At 42.7% G+C, this 27360-nt stretch overlaps 1 protein-coding gene across 1 annotated transcript in view; it reads right to left on the bottom strand.

The window, feature by feature from the left end:
• The window catches only part of LOC120045086 (ephrin-B1-like), a 77022-nt gene that overhangs the window by 12092 nt on the left and 37570 nt on the right, over positions 1-27360 (bottom strand). The window contains exon 3 of the mRNA XM_038989956.1: positions 13257-13349. Coding sequence (XP_038845884.1) covers positions 13257-13349 — 93 coding nt within the window. The remainder of the gene's footprint in view (positions 1-13256; positions 13350-27360) is intronic.

The raw sequence follows: 27360 nt of genomic DNA, 5'->3' as shown, positions 1-27360 counted from the left end.
TAAGGGGAGTAGTCTGAATACACTGGCATTAAGGGAGATTTCATCGACTGGAAAATCATTGAAGTGTACATCAGAGGCTGGTGGTAGGAGTTAAAGGAGGACAGGCTCATTGTAATGGCTGGAATGGAATACATGGAACAGAGTCAATACAATAAATAGAACAGTTTCTATATGCCTGATGTGTTTGATACCGTTCCATTTATTCCATTCTAGTCTTTACAATCAGACTTTACTCCTCCCACCAGCATCCTCTGGTGTACATATGCTGTTTTACTTCCCCTCCTCCCAAGAGAACTATGTGATCTTGGAATTATTTTACTCTAATAGTTTCTAGAAAATATTCTCAACTAAATCAAGGAAACAAGTAGCACTTAAATGTCCAATTGTTCTTTTGTTAGAATGGCATTTTTAAGAGCCCTGCTGGGGGTCTAGCAGGGCCTAAAATAGTGTATAAGAGATCATACAAAAGATTTTGCTGTGACTCATGTGGATGATGTTAAAAATATTTGTTAGTCGGATGTGATTAAGAAGGAGCATCCAGATGCTGCACTTGAAGAATTTATGAAATTGCTTCTTCCAATTATTGATAAACATGCACCTGTTAAGAAACTGACTGTTAGAACTGTTAAGGCTCCATAGATTGATGAGGAATTGAAAAACTGTATGGTTGAACTGTATGGCTGCACACCTGACTGGCTGACTTACTGCAAATTGATAAATTATGTGACTAAACTCAACAAAAAGAAGAAACTGTATTGTGAAGCCAAGATCAATGATATAAAGAATGATGCAAAAAAAATTGAGTACTTTAAATGAAATTATGGGCAAAAAATGTTTTAATTCCATCTTTCATCGAATCAGATGTCTTATTCATCACAAAACCATTTGATGTTGCTAATTATTTTAATGATTACTTCATTGGAAAAAGTGGAAAAACTTAGGCAGGAAATGCCAACAACAAACTGTGAGCCATCGTACTCACGTATTTAAAAAAATAAATAAAAAAATATTTAAAAAATGAAAGAAAAGCATTGCAAGTTTAAATTTGGTAAAGTTATTGAGGGAGAGGTGGAAAAAGTATTGTTATCCAATCAATAATGACAAACCTCCTGGCATTGACAATTTATATGGAAAGCTACAGAGGATGGTAGCTGACTCTAAAGCCACTCCTATCTGTCATATCTTTAATCTGAGCCTAGAGGAAAGTCTTTGTCCTCAAGCCTGGAGGGAAACCAGTCATTCCACTACCCAAGAGTGGTAAAGCGGCCTTTACTGGTTCTAACAGCAGACCTATCAGCTTACTGCCAGATCTAGGCAAACTGTTGGAAAAAATTGTGTTTGACCAAGAACAATGTTATTTCTCTGTAAATAAACGAACAACAGACTTTCAGCATGCTTATAAAAAAGGGCACTCAACATGTACTGCACTGACACAAATGACTCATGATTAGTTGAAAGAAATGAATAAGAAGAATATTGTGGGAGCTGTACTGTTAGATTTCAGTGCAGTCTTTGATATTATTGATCATAACCTGTTGTTGAGAAAACTTTTGTGTTATGGCTTTTCAACCCCTGCCATATTGTGGATTCAGAGCTATCTATCTAATAGAACTCAGAGGGTTTTCTTTAATGGAAGCTTCTCTAATGTCAAACATGTAAAGTGTGGTGTACCGCAGGGCAGCTCTGTAGGCCCTCTACTATTTTTTTAACAAGTTGATGAGACTAAATTACTTGCTGTTACCTTAGATTGTAAACTGTCATGGTCGAAACATATAGATTCAATGGTTGTAAAGGTGGGGAGAGGTTTGTCCATAATAAAGAGATCCTCTGCTTTTTTGACACCACACTCAACAAAGCAAGTCCTGCAGGGCTAATATTAAATACTATGCATGCCAGTCTCTCTTGGCTAAAGGCTAAAAGTTGAGGAAAGACTGACTGCGTCACTTCTTGTTTTTATAGAAACATTAATGTGTTGGAAATTCCAAATTGTTTGCATAGTGTCACGACTCCTACCGAAGTTGGCTCCCCTTCCTGTTCGGGTGGCACATATTATGAAATGAAATTATGGGCAAAAAATGTTTTAATTACATCTTTCATCGAATCAGATGTCTTATTCATCACAAAACCATTTGATGTTGCTAATTATTTTAATGATTACTTCATTGGAAAAAGTGGAAAAACTTAGGCAGGAAATGCCAACAACAAACTGTGAGCCATCGTACTCACGTATTTATAAAAATAAAAAAAAAATGAAAGAAAAGCATTGCAAGTTTAAATTTGGTAAAGTTAGTGAGGGAGAGGTGGAAAAATTATTGTTATCTAATCAATAATGACAAACCTCCTGGCATTGACAATTTATATGGAAAGCTACAGAGGATGGTAGCTGACTCTAAAGCCACTCCTATCTGTCATTGTTTTTGTGTACTGTTGTACATGCCTGTAAGTCACGGTTCGTGTACGTTGTATTTTCTGAACTGTTTAGTTCCCCTTGTGTGTTGGGGCATTTGTTTTAACTGGGGGAACACTTCTCAGTCACCTCAGGTGAGTAAGCACCAGACTCACCCAGAACCCCCTGTTGGTCACATGTTTGTCTTGATTTTTTTCCTTGATTTTTTCCCCTCTTCCCAGCATAAGGCACTAGTCGATTCAGGTGCAGCTGGGAACTTTATGGATCGCGGACTCGCCATCAAGCTAGGTGTTCCGCTTGTGCCGATAGATTCTCCCTTCCCCGTGCACTCCCTAGATAGCCGGCCATTAGGGTCAGGGTTGGTCAGGGAGGCCAAGGTTCCACTGGACATGGTGACGCAGGGGAATCATAGGGAGCGTATAAGTATCTACATTATCGATTCGCCTGCGTTTCCAGTGGTGCTGGGGATTCCCTGGCTGACTAGTCACAATCCTAAGATTTCGTGGAAACAGGGGGTTCTCCAGGGGTGGTCAGAGGAGTGTTCTGGAAGGTGTCTGGGAGTTTCCATCGGTGCCACGTCGGTGGAAAGTCCAGACCAGGGTTCCACGGTGCGCATCCCCCCCGAATATGCCGATTTGGCAATCGCTTTCAGTAAAAAGAAAGCGACTAAATTACCACCTCATCGACTGGGAGGGGATTGTGCGATAGATCTCCAGGTAAACGCTGCGCTTCCCAAGAGTCACGTGTACCCATTGTCCCAGGAGGAGACGTTGGCTATGGAGACATATGTCACGGAGTCTCTGGGACAGGGGTACATTCGGCCCTCCATCTCACCCGTCTCCTCGAGTTTCTTTTTTGTAAAGAAAAAGGAGGGAGGTCTGCGTCCGTGCATTGATTATAGAGGTCTAAATGCTATCACAGTGGGGTTTAGTTACCCACTACCTCTCATCGCTACGGCGGTGGAATCATTTCACGGAGCACAGTTCTTTACAAAACTGGATCTCAGGAGCGCGTATAGTTTGGTGCGTATTCGGGATGGAGACGAGTGGAAAACCGCGTTTAGTACCACATCGGGCCACTATGAGTACCTCGTCATGCCGTATGGGTTAAAGAATGCTCCAGCCGTCTTTCAATCCTTTGTAGACGAGATTCTCAGGGACCTGCACGGGCAGGGCGTGGTGGTTTATATTGATGATATTCTGATCTATTCCGCCACCCGCGCCGCGCATGTGTCTCTGGTACGCAAGGTGCTTGGGAGACTGCTGGAGCATGACTTATACGTCAAGGCTGAGAAGTGTGTGTTCTCCAAACGAGCCGTCTCCTTCCGGGGTTATCGCATTTCCACCTCGGGGGTGGTGATGGAGTGTGACCGCATTAAGGCCGTGCGTAATTGGCCGACTCCGACCACGGTGAAGGAGGGTTTGCCAATTACTACCGGAGGTTTATCCGGGGTTTTGGCCAGGTAGCGGCTTCCATTACCTCACTGCTGAAGGGGGGCCCGATGCGTTTGCGGTGGTCGGCAGGGGCGGACAGAGCCTTCAATAGGTTGAAGGCGCTGTTCACGGATGCACCCGTGTTGGCGCACCCGGACCCCTCTCTAGCATTCATAGTGGAGGTGGACGCGTCCGAGGTTGGGGTGGGTGCCGTGCTATCACAGCGCTCGGGTACGCCACCAAAACTCCGCCCCTGCGCTTTCTTTTCAAGGAAGCTTAGTCCAGCGGAGCGTAACTATGATGTGGGGGACAGGGAGTTGTTAGCGTTGGTCAGGGCTCTGAAGGTGTGGAGACACTGGCTTGAGGGGGCTAAGCACCCTTTTCTCATCTGGACCGACCACCAGAATCTGGAGTATATTCGGGCAGCTAGGAGACTGAATCCATGTCAGGCAAGGTGGGCCATTTTCTTCACCCGATTCCGGTTTACTCTGTCGTATAGACCGGGCTCTCAGAATGTAAAGGCTGACGCACTGTCCCGCCTTTATGACATGGAGGATAGGTCCACCGAGCCTACTCCCATCCTTCCAGCCTCGAGGCTGATTGCACCAGTGGTATGGGAGGTGGACTCGGACATCGAGCGGGCGTTACGGGCGGAGCCTGCGCCTCCTCAGTGTCCGGCTGGGCGGAAGTACGTGCCGCTTGGTGTTCGGGACCAACTGATTCGGTGGGCTCACACCCTACCCTCCTCGGGTCACCCTGGGGTGGCGAGGACAGTGCGGGGCCACCGGGAGAAGTATTGGTGGCCCACCTTGGCTAGGGATGTTAGGGTTTATGTCTCTTCCTGTTCAGTGTGCGTCCAGAGTAAGGATCCTAGGCACCTTCCTAGAGGGAAGTTACAACCCCTCCCCGTTCCACAACGGCCATGGTCTCACCTATCCGTAGATTTCCTGACCGATCTTCCCCCGTCTCAGGGGAACACTACGGTTTTGGTGATTGTGGATCGGTTCTCTAAGTCCTGCCGTCTCCTCCCATTGCCCGGTCTCCCTACAGCCCTACAGACTGCGGAGGCGTTATTCACCCACGTCTTCCGGCACTACGGGGTGCCGGAGGACATCGTCTCTGATCGGGGTCCCCAGTTCACGTCCCGGGTATGGAGGGCGTTCATGGAGCGTCTGGGGGTCTCGGTCAGCCTGACGTCCGGTTATCACCCCGAGAGTAATGGGCAGGTGGAGAGAGTGAACCAGGAGGTGGGTAGGTTTCTGCGGTCGTATTGCCAGGACCGGCCCAGCGAGTGGGCTAGGTACGTCCCATGGGCGGAGTTGGCCCAAAATTCACTCCGTCACTCCTCGACTAACCTATCTCCGTTCCAGTGTGTGTTGGGCTACCAGCCGGTCCTGGCACCGTGGCATCCGAGTGGGTGCAGCGCTTCAAGGAGACCTGGAGGGCCGTCCAGGAATCCCTCAAACAAGCCAGTGGATGGCAGAAGAGGAGTGCTGACCACCACCGCAGTGAGGCCCCCGTGTTTGTACCGGGGGACAGGGTCTGGCTCTCGACCCGAAACCTACCCCTCCGCTTGCCCTGCCGGAAACTGGGGCCGCAGTGTGTAGGGCCCTTCAAAGTCCTGAGGAGAATAAACGAGGTGTGTTATCGATTACAACTCCCTTCCTATTATCGTATTAACCCCTCGTTTCATGTGTCTCTCCTCAGGCCGGTGGTAGCTGGTCCCCTGCAGGACGGTGAGGTGCCGGAGGTCCCTCTTCCCCCCTGGACATCGAGGGGTCCCCGGCGTACACGATACGGGCCATTCTGGACTCGAGACGCCGGGTGAGGGGCCTGCAGTACCTCGTGGACTGGGAGGGGTACGGTCCGGAGGAGAGGTGCTGGGTACCGGTGGGGGACATTTTGGATCCGTCAATGTTGAGGGATTTCCATCGCCTCCATCCGGATCGCCCTGCGCCTCGCCCTCCGGGTCGCCCTCGAGGCCGGAGTCGGCGCGCTGCGGGAGCCGCGTGTCAGGGGGGGCGGGTACTGTCACGACTACTACCGAAGGTGGCTCACCTTCCTGTTCGGGTGGCGCACGGCGGTCGTCGTCACCGGCCTACTAGCTGCCACTGATTTTTTCCTCCCCCTCCTTGTTTGTTTATTGGTTACACCTGTTTGTAATTAGGTTGATGAGTTGGGCTTTATTACCCAGCCGGCCCGCCTGCTGGGTGTGCGGGATTGTTTTTGTGTACTGTTGTACATGCCTGTAAGTCACGGTTCGTGTACGTTGTATTTTCGGAACTGTTTAGTTCCCTTGTGTGTTGGGGCATTTGTTTTAAGTGGCGTCGTTTTCACCTAGGTGGTGATTAAAGTTACGCTACTCTGAACTCTCTGTCTCCTGCGTCTGACTCCTTCCTCCACTACACCCCGGGCATTACACATAGTCAACTTACATTCAGCATTGACACACACACTTACCCCGCCAGACATGCCACCAGGGTTATTTTTACATTCTCCAGGTCCATAACAAATTCAAGGAAACGTACAGTACTATACAGAGCCATGAGTGCATGGAACTTCCTTCTATCTTATATAGCACAAGTGAAAAGCAAACCTGGTTTCAAAAAACAAATATAGCAACACCTCATGGCACAACGCCTCTGCCCCATGTGACCAATTTGTTGTGTGTATGTACCAACATGTATGTGTAATTGATAGATTCACACACACACACTACATGTTACCCCGCATGTAGGTTGGTCCTGCCGTACATACTTACACGTACGCTACGGTCACAAGACGCAGGCCTCCTAATTGTCCCTAGAATTTCTAAGCAAACAGCTGGAGGCAGGGCTTTCTCCTATAGATCTCCATTTTTATGGAATGGTCTGCCTACCCATGTGAGAGACGCAGACTTGGTCTCAACCTTTAAGTCTTTACTGAAGACTTATCTCTTCAGTAGGTCATATGATTGAGTGTAGTCTGGCCCAGGAGTGTGAAGGTGAACGGAAAGGCTCTGGAGCAACGAACCGCCCTTGCTGTCTCTGCCTGGCCGGTTCCCCTCTCTCCACTGGGATTCTCTGCCTCTAACCCTATTACAGGGGCTGAGTCACTGGCTTACTGGTGCTCTTTCATGCCGTCCCTAGGAGGGGTGCGTCACTTGAGTGGGTTGAGTCACTGACGTGATCTTCCTGTCTGGGTTGGCGCCCCCCCCTTGGTTTGTGCCGTGGCGGAGATCTTTGTGGGTTATACTCAGCCTTGTCTCATGATTGTGGTGCGGGGGCTGTGCTTTGGCAGAGTGGGTGGGGTTATATCCTTCCTGTTTGGCCCTGTCCGGGGGTATCATCGGATGGGGCCACAGTGTCTCCTGACCCCCCTTGTCTCAGCCTCCAGTGTTTATGCTGCAGTAGTTTATGTGTCGGGGGGCTAGGGTCAGTTTGTTATATCTGGAGTACTTCTCCTGTCTTATCCGGTGTCCTGTGTGAATTTAAGTATGCTCTCTCTAATTCTCTCCTTCTCTCTTTCTTTCTCTCTCTCGGAGGACCTGAGCCCTAGGACCATGCGTCAGGACTACCGGGCATGATGACTCCTTGCTGTCCCCAGTCCACCTGGCCTTGCTGCTGTTCCAGTTTCAACTGTTCTGCCTGCGGCTATGGAACCCTGACCTGTCCACCGGACGTGCTACCTGTCCCAGACCTGCTGTTTTCAACACTCTAGAGACCGCAGGAGCGGTAGAGATACTCTTAATGATCGGGTATGATAAGCCAACTGACATTTACTCCAGAGGTGCTGACTTGCTACACCCTCGATAACTTCTGTGATTATTATTATTTGACCATGCTGGTCATTTATGAACATTTGAACATCTTGGCCATGTTCTGTTATAATCTCCACCCGGCACAGCCAGAAGAGGACTGGCCACCCCTCATAGCCTGGTTCCTCTCTAGGTTTCTTCCTAGGTTTTGACCTTTCTAGGGAGTTTTTCCTAGCCACCGTGCTTCTACACCTGCATTGCTTGCTGTTTGGGGTTTTAGGCTGGGTTTCTGTACAGCACTTCGAGATATTAGCTGATGTACGAAGAGCTATATAAAATAAATTTGATTTGATGATTTGATGTTCTAGTTTTTAAATGTATGTAAAATGTAAAGTCTTTTGTCTCTAATGTCTTTTTCGTTATGTGTCGGACGCTAGTAAGATTAACTGTCACCATTGGTGTCGGCTAATGGGGATCCTAATAAATTTTAATATAAAAAAGTATATTTAAATGCAAGATGTTCACATTTATTTAACTAGGCAAGTCAGTTAAACCTGTCTGGCTCTGGCGTTCCGCCAGCGGAACTCCTCCCACATTCCACTGAAAAGGCAGAGCGCGAAATTCAAGATATTTTTTAGAAATATTTAACTTTCACACATTAACAAGTCCAATACAGCAAATGAAAGATACACATCTTGTGAATCCAGTCAACATGTCCGATTTTTAAAATGTTTTACAGCGAAAACACCACATATATTTATGTTAGCTCACCACCAAATACAAAAAAGGACAGACATTTTTCACAGCACAGGTAGCATGCACAAAGCCAACCTAACTAACCAAGAACCAACCAAACTAACCAACAAACAACTTCATCAGATGACAGTCTTATAACATGTTATTCAATAAATCTATGTTTTGTTCGAAAAATGTGCATATTTCAGGTATAAATCATAGTTTACATTGCAGCTACAATCAGAAATTGCACCGAAAGCAGCCAGAATAATTACAGACACCAACGTCAAATACCTAAATACTCATCATAAAACATTTCTGAAAAATCGATGGTGTACAGCAAATTAAAGACAAACATCTTGTGAATCCAGCCAATATTTCCAATTTTTTAAGTGTTTTACAGCGAAAACACAATATAGCATTATATTAGCTTACTACAATAGCCTACCACACTACCGCATTCATTCATCAAGGCACGTTAGCGATAGCAATAGGCACGTTAGCGATAGCGAATAAACCAGCAAGATATATAATTTTTGACTAACCTTGATAAGCTTCATCAGATGACAGTCCTATAACATCAGGTTATACATACACTTATGTTTTTAACCACTGAAATCAGTGGTTATACATTGTGCTAACGTAGCATCTTTTTCCCACAACGTCCGGATATTTTTCTGACACTTTTTCTGACACACATATTCTGACCAAATAACTATTCATAAACATAACTAAAAAATACATGTTGTATAGAAAATGATAGATACACTAGTTCTTAATGCAATCGCCGTGTTAGAATTCTAAAAATAACTTCATTACGACATCCAGCTTAGGTATAGCGAGAGAGTACCCAAAAGCTGGGCGCAAACGACTAGTACAACATGTTCGACAGATATATGAAATAGCATCATAAAATGGGTCCTACTTTTGCTGATCTTCCATCAGAATGTTGTACAAGGGGTCCTTTGTCGGGAACGTTGTTTGGTTTTAGAACGGCCTTTTTCCCTCTCGATTTAGCAAGCACACTTGCCAAGTGGCGCGAATCTCTCCATCGTCAACAAACTCAGAGAACGGAACACGGCAAAACTCCCGAAAAAATTTCAATAATCTGATTAAACTATATTGAAAAAACATACTTTACGATGATATTGTCACATGTATCAAATAAAATCAAAACCGGAGATATTAGTCATCCATAACGACAGCTTATCAGAAGGCAAATCCAGGTCCCTTCTCGCGCTCTCCAGAAAACAGGAAACTGGTGACACGTCATGCCAAGAGCTATTATTCGAGCCCAGATCAAGTTACACACTCAATTTCTTCTCTCACTGCTTGTCGACATCTAGTGGAAGACGTATGAAGTGCATCTAAACTAATAAATATCAAGGACTTTAATAGGCAGCCCCTAGAACAGTCATCGATTTCAGATCTTCCACTTCCTGTCAGGAAGTTTGCTGCAAAAGGAGTTCTGTTTTACTCACAGATATAATTCAAACGGTTTTAGAAACTAGAGAGTGTTTTCTATCCAATAGTAATAATAATATGCATATTGTATGAGCAAGAATTGAGTACGAGGCCGTTTAAATTGGGCACGATTTTCCCCCAAAGTGAAAACAGCGCCCTCTGTCCTCAACAGGTTAAGAACAAATTCTTATTTACAATGATGGCCTATTTTTTATTTATTTAACTAGGTAAGTCTACTGGGGAACAGTGGGTTAACCGCCTTGTTCAGGGGCAGAACGACAGATTTTACCTTGTCAGCTCGGGGATTCGATCCAGCAATCTTTCCGTTACTGGCCCAATGCTCTAACCACTAGGCTACCTGCTGCCCCTAAATGGTGTGGCACCGTATCTCCACCCCCAAAACAATATCACACATCTTAACATGACAGCCTGTTTAAAAAATAAATGTCACATCCATAGCTATAAATATGACCATAAGGTTGTGTGCCTCTTTGGATGTTAACACAATATTTAAAAAGGCATACTGATATTCATTTAAACAGCTCATTTTAAACCAGTTCATATTGCTGCTACAGTGTGCTATGTTCTCAACTGGTTTTGCCTTGGGACCCAACTTGAACCAGGTTGTCTCAGTCGCAATCCAATATTTGTAGCACCATTTTTGTTTCTAAAATGTAATCTGGAAAACTATTTTTTATACTATATTGATAGTAAATGTACCAATTATATGACAAGGGAACAACAGTCCCAACTTTTTCATTGTCAATAATTCCATTTTGCCCATATTCTTGATGAAGAATGTTAAGCTCTCTGGCTTGAGACCACAAAAATCAACCAAATCTGCGAAATAGCGCTGCTAATAACTATATTGAAAATACTGTGATTGAAGAAAAATTGTTCAAAGGTTAAATTATAAACAAATATAGGTTAATTATAATTTCTACACACTTTCTACCTGGTTTTAGTCGCTACCCATTCAAAACCTAATTTGGGTCGATACCCACCAGTTGCGAATCACTGATCGAAATGGCACCCTCAGTTTTCTCAGTTTGATTACAGTTAAGAGAACTATTGTGCCAGAAGCATTAGTGGTGTGATGTCTGCTACTGCTACTGCTGACTGCTGGTTCCTAATGTGCAGCACAACATATGGGGCTGTCAACAACAACTGAAGAATCTCCACCCCCAAAACAATTTCACACATCTTAAAATGACAGCCTGTTTAAAAAATACATTTCACATCCGTAGCTATAAATATCAAAGTGGTCAATTCAGCAGTTTCAAACATCGACAGGCCTTGCTCTTGCTCATTATACTAACATTGTAAAAGTTTTGGTTAGAGATGATAGAGAGGCCATCAAAGCCATCAGCCTCCATTTAAACTAACCAGCACACGGTGCCACACCATCTAATTTCATGGGTTAATTGTCATCTGATAATTACATAAAATTCAATGTTCATACACAAATCAATAAATTAAATCTCAGTGTGCAGTAATACAAGAGCGACTCAGTATGAGGAAGTGCATCAGCTGATTCTGACACAGTCTGTTGTTACATGGAAAAGTCTAAACGGGATGCTTGGGACATCCCAACTCTGAAGTCATCCCATTGAAGTTGACATTGCAAATGGTTAAGGTAAGGGTTAAAGTTAGGGTTAGGTAAGATATATGGTTAGGGTTAAGGTTAGGTTTATGGTTAGGGTAGGGACGTCTCAAGGATTCCGGATAGCACTAACTGTCGTTACATATTCAGATATTAGTCATGACTTTTATTTTTACCAAGGGATTAGTACTGTGCGATTAGTACTGTGCTGTATATCATCTTCTAATAATATGTTGTGTTGTGTTGTTCATTGTTTTGTGTGTTGTTTACAATCATACTTTAGTGACCGTTGTCCTGGATGAGTCAGTGTAATAAAAACAAAGGAACAATACTATTTCCTCATTACTTCATTGTATGTGATTTGTTTCTCTGTGTCCACATTATTTGTGGCAATAGAGTTTCTATGACTCACTGGTTGAAAATAAGACGTGATCCTTCAGCAAACACACAGCTGAATGTACTATGACCTAGCGTCAGTAACGTCATTGCTCCAAATCATAAAGAAATAAACTGTTGCATTCCAACCGTAACAGCCTGCACAAGAAAGCAATGTTAATGACATAGCCTATATAATCTTTTGACTGTTTCCTAGCTCCTATCATAGTGGTTACCGTGTATTAAACACAGCCTTATGCAAACAAGTCTTGAGAAAGACAAAAGGAATGTCAAGCCAATGATGATAATTATTATCTCAAGTCAGCTATAAAAATAATCCCCAGCCTATGCGGTAACAGCCCATATGTGTAGAATCAGAGTCTTATCGGCCGACCCTCTCTTTGTGGTTTGTTTGTTTTGGATGTGACGGGGACCAGGGCAGGGTTTTAGACCGACCTTGACACTCCTAGCTTGACGCCAGACCCAGATGAGTGGGCCAATATACCAGTGAGGGGTTAAGGAGAGGGAGAGTGCACGTGATGATTGATGGTATCTATATGGAGACCTCCGTTTTTTCCCCAATTGGTCTCATCTGTTTTACACGGCTGATAGTGCATGCGGTATATGTCTTTATTCCTTCATCACATTGATTTCTGCTGAAATGGTTTGTGTTGGCCTCGTAATCCACTGTCAGTGTGGTAATGTATTGAGACAAATGCGTATACATGTTGCAGTGTTATTTCTAAAAGCTAGTGGGGGCATGCCATGGCAGATTAGACAGCCCACATCACATCAATGTAGAATGCCTGGGAACTCTTGCCCCACTTATCTCAATGCATTGACATTCTGTTAAGGAGCACTCGGAGACTGCTGCCTCATTTGGATAACAATGTCAACACTTATTTGAGTTTGTGACACTGTGTGAGAGACGAGGTTTAAATAGGTTAAAGAGAGTGACAGTGTGTGAGAAACCTGGACTCTTCAGGCAAAGCAATCTCATTCATGTTAGACCGACAGGCTGTCTAAGTAATAGGACAACAGGTAGCCTGTAACATGCTCTCCGAGAATGTCCTGAATATTTTCCACAGCTTTCATTTTCTCATTGTGTGAGTGAGTTCTTTTGGTATGTGTGAGAAAGTGTTCAGTGTGTCTCTGTCTGTATTTGCACAAGAGCTTTTCTTTTTTTTCATCTTTCCCTTCTCAAAAAGAAAAGTAAAGAATGGAGTGAAATGTGATGTCTGAGGCCCTTATTTTATGAGAGATGAAGTCACTAGACGACTCTCCACACACTGTGAGTAGCGGAGTGGAGTATCCCACTGTAAAAACCAATGCCTGGTTGTCTGACTATATGAACAATAGTTAATGAAATGCTCCTCGTAATGACATTCCCCGTACAAAGCTTTCATTATCACTCATCCATAGTTATATCCTGCCTGGCTCTATTGTGACTGCCTTTTACTGTTTTTCTGGTGTTCCAGCCAGTGCACATAGGCGCTTACTTACCCTGGCCCACTTTCATGACGATCTTCATAGAGAGGGTGTTGCAGACCCCTCCTTCCCTGTTCTCCAGGCCCTCCAGGGTCCCATTGGAAGTGGCTGTGATGAGAGACAGGAAACAGCATTGGAACATAAATAATAATTACAGACACTCAGAATTAATGTACGGCTTGATTGTTCATTCATGAAGAGATCTCTATAAATCTATATATGTGGCTATATCACCGCACACTGATGGATGCAATTATTTAATAGATAATTCAGAAAACTACACAAAGGTTGCTGTCCATGCCTCATAATCTATCATCTAACCACTTGTGCTGAGAAAACACTTTTCTAACCCATAATGTAGATACAGGTATAAACCTGTTGATGCTTACAACAGGTTTTCATCTTTTAACTACACACTGGTAATGTCCGCTCGGGTTGTAGTTTGAGCACCACATAAATACAAGGCTCTTTATACATTCTTCTTGTGTGCGCTGCATATATCTGTACACGAGGAAGGAAATGGATGATGAAAATGGATGATGAAAAGCCCTTGAGTGGGCTCTCCTCTTACTAAGACATGGCTGTGATAGTAATCTGATCCCAGGGGAATGTGGTGCTTTCAAAACACTGCTGAAATCATACATGTGGAGAGAGGAAGGTGTACACACTGCACAGTCCAACATTTTTATGTGTGGTAATCACATTTTACCCACCTTCCCTCCCTGACTCTCTACCCCTCCTCGCCAAAGCTTAAAGAGGTTTTTGTTCTTTCCTTTTTGCTGAATAAATGTACCAAACATTTGGCAAGGCAAGTTATGCCAGAAGCAATTATGGCGAGCTGCAAATGCCAGGGGCTTAGCTTTCTCTTTCGGCATGCCCTGTAATTAGAGACTGGGTGGCACAGTGGCCTGCAGCCCTTATCTCTGAGGGGCTTTCCTTCAAATCAATACCCACTGAGGGGAGCTGAGGAGGCCAGGGGAAAGGGGAAGCCAATAGGGTCTCTGTCTCCCTGTGTTGCTCCTGTCAGCTCTGCTTCCCAAGGACTTAAGTCACAGAAACGTGGCGCAATTGGAACTCTCTAGTCTAAGTTGGGACAGAAAAGACCAAGGAGTGTGAATATGGATCGGGTTCTGGATAATTCTCTCAGCCCATAGATACAAGGGGGGCGGTTTCCATGCCAGTGAAAGCCGGTGCCCCGCCCTGCCCCGTTTGATTCTTTTCAGACCTGCTCCGTGGGTATTTTCACCTCCAGAAACCTCCGCTTTTTTCTCCATCTGCTCCATTCTCCTCCTCACAAGGCACTAAAGGAACGGCCACCTTATTAGCTGGTCCAGATTCCCCCCTCATTAAGAGTCATGAATGAGTTGCCATGTAGGAGAGTGTTTGACTAATAAGGTCCCTCTCCAGGAGAATCAAAGCCCCTCTCAGTGGAGCCCAGTCACAATGGCGGTGGGCCGGTGAGAATGGGGCATGTGGCGCTGCTCCAGCAGAGGTATCCCACCACACCACTGGCTCAAATCACCAACTGCTCAACAACACAGAATGGGAGGCCTGTGAACCCGATTTCTCTCTTTCTTTCCCACATTTAGTTTTCCATTCTTCAAGGATGCAATTAGAAGACAGAGGACAAACCAAACTGGGTTCATTACAAACATTTTGGATTAGCAAATCATTCTTATGGCGTAGCCAGATAGAACAAAAGGAGAATGAGTTATTTTGTTTTACAGGCAAAGCTTAAAAGGGGCTTACATTGACGCCAATGTACTAATGAGACCCTGAATATATTGGCAGAAACATTATAATGGAAACTGATTCATTAAGGTATGGAGCTTGAGAGGTATAGTGAGAAGACAATCTCATTGACTATTGGCCCATGCAGGGATTAAACGTGGAACCTAGCCTTATCAATCTACAAGCCTTGACCTTAGCTGATTACATTACCTGTCTGTCTCCTTCACATTTCATGCTCTATCATGCAGGGTAATTTCTGTTACTCTCTTTCACTACTACTACCAATTGAGACCTCTCCATCAGCCGAGAGAGGCCCCAGCAAACTAATGTTGGCTTTAAATAAAAGTGACAAGCTAACCTTGAATGGTTTGATGGAGCAAGGGAAGAAAAACCCTAGACACTTCATTAGTCTTTTCTGATTGCATTGACCACGAAGTAGACTCAGCATGTTTCTCAGAAACCAACTGTTTCAGACATCCTATAGTTGTCCTGTATTCCACAAATAGAACCATTCACTTGATAGATCAACTTTTAAATAAGGTTCAATGGGAATTCTGTCATCGAACATGTGGGACTGTCTTATTAGGTTTAGAGCACTCATGAAGTGAGAACAGATGCGTTAAAAACAGGAGCAATCAATAGCTTACAGCACTTAACCCGAAAAACAAATTGTGTTTTAGTTTACAGAATGGATCCTTAACACACTGTTAGTGGAAGGTTGAGGCGGTGAGTGGAAGAGAGCCCTGCTGCCTTGAATGATGTCACAACTATTAAGATGCATAGGCCTGGGAGAGGTGCCAGGCTCCGACCGAGTCATCATGCACAGTGTGAGCATGCCACCAGTGCCCGCGAGAAGCAGGGCAGAGAGACAGACAACTCTATCCAACAAGGCCTCCAAATATGGCCCACTCTGCTGCCCATCAGAGAAAAACTTTGTTAGATTCTAGGAAAGGAAATCACAGCATCACTGAGGAAGGATAAGGGAATTATATAACATGCATTGCAGTTGTCTGCTATTGTTGCAAACACTGTATACTGTTGTTCACCATTGCAATGAGGAAACAATTAGTTGGTTCAAGGACTGTCAAGGCCAACCTTTGAACTGGGAAAACATCATTTAACACAGGATATGAAGCAGGGTGTGGGGACGAGGTCATCATCAGTCCCATCTCTTCCACAGCTGCTAAAACTGACTTCTGTTTTCAAGTGAACTAGGGGTCACGTTTCACAACTTATGGGGCTCTGAGATGTTGGAAAGATATCTCTGTCTTGCAACAACACCGGTCTCTATCATTCACCTTCAACAAAGCTACTGCACTCGTGCAATGAAACAGAGTCTGGAAAAATAGTAATAGTCATAAAATAAAAATTCAAGGACAATACTCAAACTCTTCCGTTTTGGGGGTACTAGGAAAATGTAGTCGTTTGTCCCTAACTGTATTGTAGTGTACCAAAAAAATATTGAGGACATCTTGAGATGAAAAGATTAGTTTAGGGACTGGGGACACGTCTTGCCTGACAGCCTGTAGACAAAAAGTTCCCTTCTCATCCAATAGATCAATGGTTTAAGTTTATAAAAACACCTCTTCTCCGTTATCTGTAACATTACTAAACTATTGGTATTTTACCATCTCAAATTATCAGGACAAATGTTTATTTATATGCAAAGAATGTGTATCAAATAGTGCATAGTCCAGATCTGAGAATTATTTTAATTCTACTATTATAGCTTGTTCAATTCCATTGAGTGAGCTAATGCAAGAGTACAAAAAATACAGAAACACCTTTGGTTAGTGAAACTGAAAATAGCATTTGTATTGTATCAGAATGTAAATGTATGTTTATATGACTGAGATGGGACCCTTCGTTAATATATGGCACTGAAGATAAAAAAAATGAGTTAGGAAAGGGTGGGGTAAACTGAGCCATTGTTTTACATTCAGCATCACTCCGTCAAGGGAAATATAGCATTATTTGGCGAGAGAAAAAAATATCCAAATATATTTCAGGATGTTGTGTATCCCTTGAAATAATCAGAATTCATGTAAATATTACAGTTTTGAAAACAAAGCTTGTCCAAAAAAATGTGCTCTTTTGGCACAACTTACCCTGAGTTAAGCCACCTACAAATGTCTGCACTGAATAAAATATTACCACTACCTTTTAAAAACCATGTCTATCTTTATTTCCCGAACGCAGATCAACACAATCACATTTGCATAGTTAATTGTTGAATCAATTTCACTAATGAATTATCATTTACACACTGTGTCACTTCTTCTTTTGTCTTAGTATGTCTCTATTTTGAAAAAAAATACAACTTTTCCATGACAATAATTATTACTCTCCTCTGACTGAGCATTTTTGCCCGTTGTCACTTTCACCATTAGAGGGCGATCTGTCAATTTCTAGGGTTCTGTACTCCTGAAGTTGTTGTCTGTTTTGTGATCGCCAGGTACTGTAGCTAGCAGTTCTCTGCTGTTAGCAACCAATGGCTAGCAGTGTCTTACTGGCGATAAAAACGGATGATCGCAATCATTTTTGTTGAGTCATTACTGAATTTTTTATGTAACAAATCAAATATTAAACCTCGTCAACAATTAATGGCAATTCATAGTAACGTCATAACCAATTAATTTAGATGCAGCGTTTATTTGAAAGAGATGTTTATTTGCTGAAATGTGTGCCATTGCCCAGCTATTAAAAGTGACAGGCGTCTATTTGAGACTGGGTTTAATTGTTTTACGGTATATTAGGCCACACAGCTACAAGGATGCACTTTCATGCTAGGTTTAGGACCTCATATTGAAGCTTATAGAGACCCCAACTGATGGATAACACAATCTTAAAATGATCTACTTTGGTTTAGATAGAAGCATCATGAAACCTCTACCACAACAACTTGGTGAAATCAGTTTTTTGGACCCAACTTCCTCACCACTTTTTCCATGTGGTTTCTTCCTTCACAGACTCAATGAAATGATGACCTCTTCCCCACTCTCCCTACTGTATAGCTACCACAAGATAAGGACACAAATTATTTAAAAAAGACCCTTCTGTTTGAATCATAGCATGGTTGGCTCCTTACGACTGGGGGATGGAAGCAACTGGCATTAGCACATAATTAATTTGCCAAGAATATGCTCTATATGCTTAAGTGTGTTGCTCCGAGGTAGGCTTCTGTCATGACTGTAAAATAAATGGTGTGCCGTTCTAGGTTTTTTCCTTTAGCACCTCTAATTAACTCCAACATGTTTCCTCTTGAATTATGGTTTCTGTCTTCGCTCCGAGGACAAAAAGTCCCAGACAAGCATGCATCATCTAGCAGGCTATCATACAGTACTTGTATGCAACTGCAACAGCACGGATACTGTGCTGCTTGTTTAAACGTAAGCCAATCTGAAGGGAGACTTGTTTACTCATTGTAAGACTGTGGGTGAGGTTATGAAGCAAGACAGTTTGTTATACGGTTGACATTCTCTGTGGTTTATCCTCATTTAGCCAACAAACAACATACTGAGCTATCTCCAAGCTTAACTGTCATTTCAGTTTGTATGGATGTTCCTCTGAGTGCAGCCAATACCACATCACCACATATACACCAATGCACGTAATCTTTAGAAGCAAACACGATACGTCCAAAAATGGATCTTCTGTGTGTACTTAGATCAAATAACACCATCCAAAAACAAATAATCATGCAATCCATTTTGAATTCTCAATGTGCTCTGTAGCATGCTTCTATAAAATGCTTAGACAGGCACCTGTACAAGGTCCTGTACAAGTGTTCACTGAGCAAGAACATGTACTCATGCATGCATGAATCAACATGTGGCATACAAGGTCCATCTGTAATGTAATTATTATACATTTGCAAAAATGTCAAAAATTCCTCAATAAACAATGTTTTATTACATATTAATTTAGGGGTATTACATAACTCTCCTGTATACAGGACCACATGCCCATAATGTTTAGGCCACAGCTTCTGTATTATTTCCTGTAACTACTAGTGGCATCTTTGCCCCAAACACCATCTGAGATGTTTGAGCTCTACCCCATCTGACAGAAACACAGTTAATCTGTTCCAGTGGTGACAGGACCTTCACTGACCCACCACTTTAAAACCTTGGGACAAACGGCCAGGAAAGGCACAGAGAAAACAAGGCAAGCAAACAGTGCAAAGCACCTTTAAAAAGCCTTGATGAGTGATAGGCTTAGTGGATAGAATGGGTCGTTGTAAAGTCAACTCCCAGATGAGCACTGACAACTGTGTTCCAAGGACTACGCCAGGCAGCCACCCTGACAGAAACTGGAGTGGGATTCAGCATTCTGAGACAAGGACACAGCTACTCTGACCCACATCATACAGACACACAGGGGACACTGGAAACATTGGCAGCTAGCTACTCTGTCCATATAGAAAAACATATGAAAATCTGGAAAAGTAAGAAACTGTGGTATGTTATGCAGATTATAATTATAATTATATGCTTGTGAAATGTTGAGAACATTTTGGGCTCACTCTATCTTTAGGGAGAAGCTTGGTTTTGGCCGTGTTTACGGTCAGTAAGATATTAAGATGCTAAAGATTTGGGTTAGGACTGGAAGCAGTTATTTTAGGGCTTCAATGGAGAGTGGCTAAGGCCTAAGGCTGTCCCATCAGATCAGGCACAGTTGACCAGCCTGCTGCCAAATTAAGCTGAGGGTCTGGAGGGGAGATTTCAGCGCTGTTGCGAGATTACAGCACACTCAGCTCCGCCAATGATATTAAGGACGACCTTTAAATCCCGGGTGCCAGCTGCACCATGGGAGCTGGGAGTCCCAGACCAGGAAGGGGGAAGAGGGGGGAGATCAGCTCCGCCGCCACCACCGTCTCCCTGCCTCACATCAGAATGCGAACACAGGCTCACTACTAGAGATCAGAACCAAAGCAGAGCTTTGAAATAAATTAAGGGAGACACATTTTTTATTTCTCCCGCTGAACCTGTCAGCAGGATCTGTGAGGGTCCCCATGGCTGCTAAGATGGCTGTAGGTGCATAGAGGGCGCCTAAGAGGGTGCCTGTGTTTGAACAGACATTTAATTGTGGGTTATGAGTGTTGTCTTTCAAGCACATCCGGGAGAGACATGTGCTCAATATTTCCACAACAAGGTTCTGTATGGCTATAAACACTCCAGCAAGGTAGCAATAATGAAAAGCCCTCAGATGTGTCTTTTTTCATTTTGACAGCAGTCAAGTGTAAATTGAAAAGTCAACATTTACTTCGGTTCCATGTGACTTCATTTATGTATTGGGTTGGTTGTCTGAGCTTGACAGGGACCAGGGAATGACTAGTTTTGCCCAAATCCCCAGTTTAACGGGCATAGCTGTAATTACACACAGAGCACAGATCAAAGCTGTAACCCATGTTTAAAGATGATGCACAGGCATTGTAATTGTTTACCGTTGGTGAGGCAGCGTTTTTGACAGAAATAGTGAGTTGGAGAGACCCCAAAAGACTTGTTCTGGGTAACTCTCTACCACTGTTCACTGAAACCCGAACTCGGGTGCTGCAGAGTGACAGAGGAGACGATGCCTCGAAGGCTCTTCCTGCAAACTGGGATTATTTGATTTAGCTCGAAGGAAACTACAGAGATAATATACAAGCCTTCAAGAGAAACCAGAAGGGATTCATTTGAAAACTACTGAAAACAAAAATTTGATACTGCTGAATACAGCTTTCAAAGATCCTTTATTCTCAAGGTCATACTAAAATAGGGATTTTACAAGGTTTACAATGGTTGAGAGGGGATGTCATTTTTCATTCTTGTCCAAACTGATTCACGTAGAGTGGGATCAATTAGAATGGGATCAAAACAGTTTCAGAATGCAATTAAAACATAAATCGTGGCGTGAAAAGTAGAACGTAATGGCAACATGTTTACTTAACCTATTATTTTCTGTGCACAGAAAATGCTGCATACTACATGATGAAATCCCTCAAATGAAAAATTCAACAAAATATTTTCTTTAAGTAGGCAGAATTTAGGTACACACAAGAACCTTTGACTCGGGTTGTGTTCTCTAGGGACAAAGTTAGATCTTTCTTTCTTTTCTTTTCCTACAGAAATTTTGGCGCAATGTAGGGATGGAAATTGCATATTACTTGAATGGTGTAGCCTCACATATCGCTTTTCTTCCAGTAGAGAGAAGCCTGCCAGCATTCTAACACTGGAACTGAAGTGCTTTAGCGTCTATTCACTCCCTTTCCAACACGCAGATGTGATATTTAGTGTACTGTGGGACTTTGTAGCTAATTTAGTAGAGCATTGCTAGAGCACTGTGCTTGTAACGCTAGGGTTGTGAGTTTGATTCCCGGGACAACCCTTATATAAAATGTATGCTTGCATAACTGTAAGTAGCTTTGGATAAAAGCATCTTCTAAATGCCATATATTATACCTCCAGATGGACTATACACTCTCCGAACTCTTTTTCCATGGGACAACTCAAATATGGGGACAACCCCCATCCTACTGTATATACAGCATAATTGTAGCGCCATGCTTCACCACATCACATCCTGTGAACATACTGCAGTTCATCTTCAGTATAACAGGTGAGACAAACATAAAAAAGCCTTCAGATTTGTGTAGCTTTATGGTACATGTATATAACTTGGTACTACCTCAGTCTAGAACACCTACAATATTTCATCTCACACACGCACACAAACACATTTGTTTTACTATCCGTATGGAGACCAAAAGATTGATTCCCATAAAAAATCATATTTTCCATAACCTCTAACCCTAACCTAAACCCTAGCCCCAAACCTAACCCTAATTCTAACCCCAGCCCTAAACCTAAACCCTAAGCCTAAAATAGCCTTTTTCCTTGTGGGGACATTGCAAAATGTCCCCACTTGTCCGAATTTTCCTTGTTTTACTATCCTTGTGAGGATTTCAGGGATATCCGATTGAGTTAAATAAAGTTTCAATAAAATAAATAAAATAAAAAATTCTGGTCGCCACAAGGATAGTAAACCACCCCAAAAACACACTGCTATCCACCTATATGTGGGTTCTTCAAACATGTGACCTCACTCCTCCTCAACTACTGTGCTGCAGAGTGTTTGTCATTTGATATTTGAACTCAAGCGTTGTCTATGATAGGAAACACATAAAAGTGTCATGCAGTCCCCCACCCGGCAGGAGGTTCATTGAACCAAGACTCCACTAATTTCCATAGACAAATCACAGCCTCCCAGGACTGTGGTCCTGACTATATCCTTATATTTTATTTATGTTAAAGTGATGGATGTTTAAATGAGAAAAATGCCATCTTAACTTGCTCCCTGTAAAGTCGCACCATCCATTCTGTACAAGATTGACAGCCCTGGGACTAAACAGCCCCCTACAATCCAATAGATGTCAGGAGCATTTATGAATCGGTGCAAATGGTGCAATGAGATAGCAGTGGGACAAACCTTATCAGACCCTTATACACTGGACAAGATGGAGCTGCTCCCAAACTGGTATAAGGAATACATGGAGTAGAACTTAGGACATATTACATAGTTTGGTGGTGTGTATATGTACTTGGTTGTGCTTGTTGGGTGGGCGTGATAAATATGTTTTGTTTCTCTCATTGGCCTTCTCTACTTTTCTTGATGTTTTCTATTTCTAATAAAACAAATGGTCTTTTAAAGGACAAAGTACTTACCACACAAGAGACACTGTAAAAGCAGCTCAACGTGTATTCCCACAGCAGTCTGTACCAGGTCTCTGGACGCAGAAATACCACTTAATATTGATTGTCTAACTGTGTGGGTGGTATAGAAGCCACTCTCTATCATACAGCCTGAGAAGCCAGGAAACCTGACATGGCTGGTTTTCCAGCACACAGAACACACAAGGAAATTCATGATGAAGAATATTTTCACAATTATCTCATAGTTATTCTTGTCTGAGTGACTCTGAGGTCTGAGTAAACATATCTCAAATATCTTCTCCAAGGACACGCTATCATCTACTCTACAGGGATATCTAACACTTTGCATTACTGTTCCAAGAGGGACTCCAGTATATTATGATAACGTCAACAGAAACTTCAACTTAAGAAGTTTTACTCATATCAATGATATACAAAACAAATCATGGCTCTTAGCACCATGTTGTTTTTTTAATATTTCAGTAAAACTGTTTTCTAAACAACTCTGAGAAGTAGATTCATAGAATGAAAGATGGAATGCCCACTGAGTGTTTGCTTACAGTTCTATCTCAGATGTAATGAGAAAGGAAGACAACATTAATACTTGTAAGGACCTGTGGAGAGGTGTTGGACATTTTCAAATTGAGAGCGACTAGCAATATCCATGTTAGCACATCTATTTGTTTTAGAGCATCAATAGAGAGTTTGCTGAGACATCAAAGACTGTGAGGAAGGCTAGTTAGGAAGATGTTTTGCTTCCACACTCTATTGTTGCTCATAAACAAAGACAAATGACAGTAGATTGGGGCGTGCCTAGTTTTCCTCAATGTGCTCCCTGTCTATGATGGATCTGACAGCACCAGCACTGACCTTTTCATAGTGCCCTTCTGATTTCATCGATTGATGGTTAAAGTCAACAGTGACTTGTGAAACCCTAACACATGGAATACTTTCCACAACAACCGATCCTTTGGCCAGGACTGAGATGGATGGTTTAAAAAGAGGAATTTCACATCCAGCTAGAAATCCCATTAGCAGCAACACTTTTCTCTGATTATGATTGCTCTCATTTATCTTAATGATATATAAGTGAACACAACTACTGCAGTCATTTTCAAATTTCAGATTGTAATGGACTATTATTCAAAATTACATTGTTCCAAAATAGTGAACTGTAGCCTACCATTTATAATCGCGGTGCGTGTTCTAAGGCTTCTCCAAGCAATTTTATTTAAATGTTTAAAAAAATATATCCAGGATTTTTGGACAGTTTGTTGGAACTCTGCAAGCTTGATCTTACACTGTGAGCTTTCTGAAAGAGCATTGACTTAATACCCTCTCTCCTCAGCTCCCTAAAAGCAGGAATTGGTGTTAAATTAGCCTTAGTTTTAGCTGTGTATGCACAGGGAGCAGGGGGAGCACTCATTACCCTACATAACACGCATCATCACTACGTCCCATCATGCCTCACTCTATGGCCCCCAAAGGCCAAGGTGACTACCTTAGGGACATCGCTATGGCAACAGGTAGAGGATCTGATCCATGTGGAGGCGCAGATGGTTCAGTGTTTTGAAGAAGCAGAGACTGACCAATAACTGAAAAAACAGCTACTCTCTGAAGAAGCAAAGGTCAACTTTAATCATCTCCACAGCTCCACACAGGAATCTCATAAAAAGCTAAACAAAGCTAGTTCATTCTCATCTATACCCCTACACAAGTGAAATAAGAGAAGAGAGTAAAAGTCTTTCTAAAACAGAACTGCTCTACAGACTAGTAATGTCGAAAGTAGTTTGCTGATTGGGCCCCTTTTAAGAAATTCAAGCTTTCAATGAGGTCAGTTCATAAAAAATAAAAATGATCTAAGATTGGATGTATACCATGAAAGCAGAGGCTTCTGGAAACAAAAGGAAAGCTTGGCTTATGATCTAGACAGCGCCTATGTTTGTAATTAGATAAAAAATCGAAAGCATATGCTTTGTTGGAACTCCAAAGCCTGCGATCAAATGTGTTGTCTGGAGAGCGAACGATAAATATGCTTCTTCTAACCAAAACGCCCATTACATTCACATCAAGAGAGTAAACAAGTCAAGAACAGGGAAGTGGATGAACCAAAAAAATGCAGATCCGGTAGAAATACGTTTCTATTTAACACACAGGATCACACTATTTTATGGGACAACTGACTCCTTTACATTTCATGTGACTGACAACTCTATGACTGATTTCTATTTTCAGTTTAAAAAAAGGTTATTCACTGCACACTGCTTCTGTCTGATATAACTCAAGCCTTTGACACTGTGGGTCACACAGATTTAGGAGTTTAGTTACCACCTCACATCATTTGAATAAACATCTGAATAGGATGTTCTCAACACTATAACAGCGACCACTATGGAAAGCCCCTTGGTTCCCACCTCAGGGAAACTTGACCCCTCTCTCATGGCAGCCACTGTAAAAGAAAACGAACCCGGTAATTCTCATTCTTCATCTGTGGCATATGAAAAATGTTGGCTCGGGCCAGCTCCAAAAGCTGTGGCTGCATAGCGGTACATCAAAGCCAGGGTTATGTCCTCAAAATCAGAATCATCTGTTCTTTATTCCAAAGTGACCGGCTATTCAACTTCCTTATGCATCCCAGTCAGCTTCGGAAGGGCTCTGATCTCACCCTCAAGGTGCAGTCTAGGCCTGCGATAACTATCAATAAATAATCAGAGGCTCTTTTAGAATAAACCAGGCCCTAGATAATTAAACCCTGAGCAAAAGTCCTACACTCCAGCGCCATTGTTGTGACATGTGCAACACAATACACTTAGGCCTTACATTTTTCATTACGCCTACATTTGGATCTATTCCTGATTTAAAAAAACATTAGGAGTATCCAGGGACCAGTTGAACTAGTGATAAAAAGAGAACCTTTCAAATGTAAATTTCCTGTTCTTCATTTTTCAGTCTTTTCCAGCTTAATACTTCTCTAGAGAGCATGACATTAATGTTTCCAGGATCATGCTTTTCACATTATCTTCTCTCTTAGACAATACCAGACCCTTTTTTTCTCTTTTATTTTTTCTCACATTTACACCTTTCAAAAGTCAAGGGAAAGCCAATTTCATTTGATGCCAAATGACAGTAATTACACTGTATAAGACATGACAATTAACTCCCAAGTTTCGCAAGGAGACATGCATATTCTCCCATGGCCTACAACCTGCACTGCATACATATGAAGAATAAGGGCCCAGTTGTGTATCTCTCGTTGTATCTTGGCCCGTGTGCGATGAGAGACTGTCACTTTAAGGTCTTAAACAGACTGGTAGACAGTGGAGATGTCATGGTGTGTCAGAGGTAAGATGGAGCGCAGCAGATGACATCATTCCTGGGGCTGGGCTGAAGATTAGAGTCAGCTGTCTGAGGGAGCCTCCATGACAAATCTCCCCCTTCCCCTCCTGCATCCACAGTGCTCAGGGGGGAATGGTGCTATATCTGGCCCAATTACACTGTGATTCCCTCTACCTCAGTGACAAGGCTCATGCAGCTCTCTGGCTGCTTCCTGACTAAACTGCTATGAAGGACACCTCCAGAGGGGGTTTACGCCAGGAATGGAAGACCAAGAGGAATCAGGACAATAGACACGAGGCAACATGGGGAATATATGATCGGTGCAGTCTGTCATAAAAATTGAGTAATGCCTGATCAGCTGTTTTGCTATGTTTGTGTTTCACATCCATTTAAATTCCTATAGGAAGGCTTTTGAGTCAAGCTCAGTTAGCGAGCTGGACCAGTAACAGAGACCAGTTAACTGGATACACAAGTAACATGGCCTTGTGATAGAAACCAGTTCACCAAGCAGCAAGCCACTGAGTCAAATTAACAAGAGACTAGTCAGCCTGTTGAACCAATGACTAAGCATCAGTGATGTTCTGCTTGAATAGCTCATTTCTGTCATCTTTTTCTTGATAGACAGATTTTTTGTGTGTAACGCATTCTAATGCTGCGAGTACTATAATCAAGGTTTCCAGTGAGTGTAACATTTTAGAGAAGTTATGTCAGCGAGAGATGACGCTAGCGGAACATGATGAAAGAGTTTAATTGTAATCGGGCCCAGGATTGAAGATCTTCAAAGCTACTGTGAATTCAACAGACACAGAGCTTTATGAACTGAATCGAGAAGAGGCAGATTATGGGAGAAGCAAATGCACTACACATGGTGTGAGAGCCATGGAAGTAACAGGTCCAGAAAGACGCTGCCTCGGAAGGCTTTGTTGTGTTTTTCTGGAACAGCAGGGGCCATATCAAATGACTCGGGAGACATAATGGGGACAACTAGTCACATTTTAATGTTGAAAATCATTCAAATGGTTTGTTTGCTTGAAATTGTACTCATTATATTTATGTACTGGTTCAAATCTATGGTTCTCTGAGGAGCTTCAAGCATTTATTTCACAATACCTCTCTTATAAGTGTACTATAGTGCATAAGGTCTTGTTTTTCTTATCTTGTAACATCTCCCTACTCAGCTTTTCTTGCACACATGTCCTCTTCTGCCCCTACAATGCACTGGATGGAAATTCAGGCTGTGGTGCCAATCAGCTCAGTTTCCAGAGACATTTAGTAGATTATGTCCATGTCCTGCCAACAGCCCACCATCCCACCCAGTACACACACACACTCTCCCACTTACACACACAATTACATAT

Source organism: Salvelinus namaycush, chromosome 3 (genome assembly GCF_016432855.1).
Source record: "Salvelinus namaycush isolate Seneca chromosome 3, SaNama_1.0, whole genome shotgun sequence".
NCBI classification, from domain to species: Eukaryota; Metazoa; Chordata; class Actinopteri; order Salmoniformes; family Salmonidae; genus Salvelinus; species Salvelinus namaycush.
The sequence above is the reverse complement of the archived record's forward strand: the minus strand, read 5'-3'. Positions and strand labels throughout refer to the sequence as shown.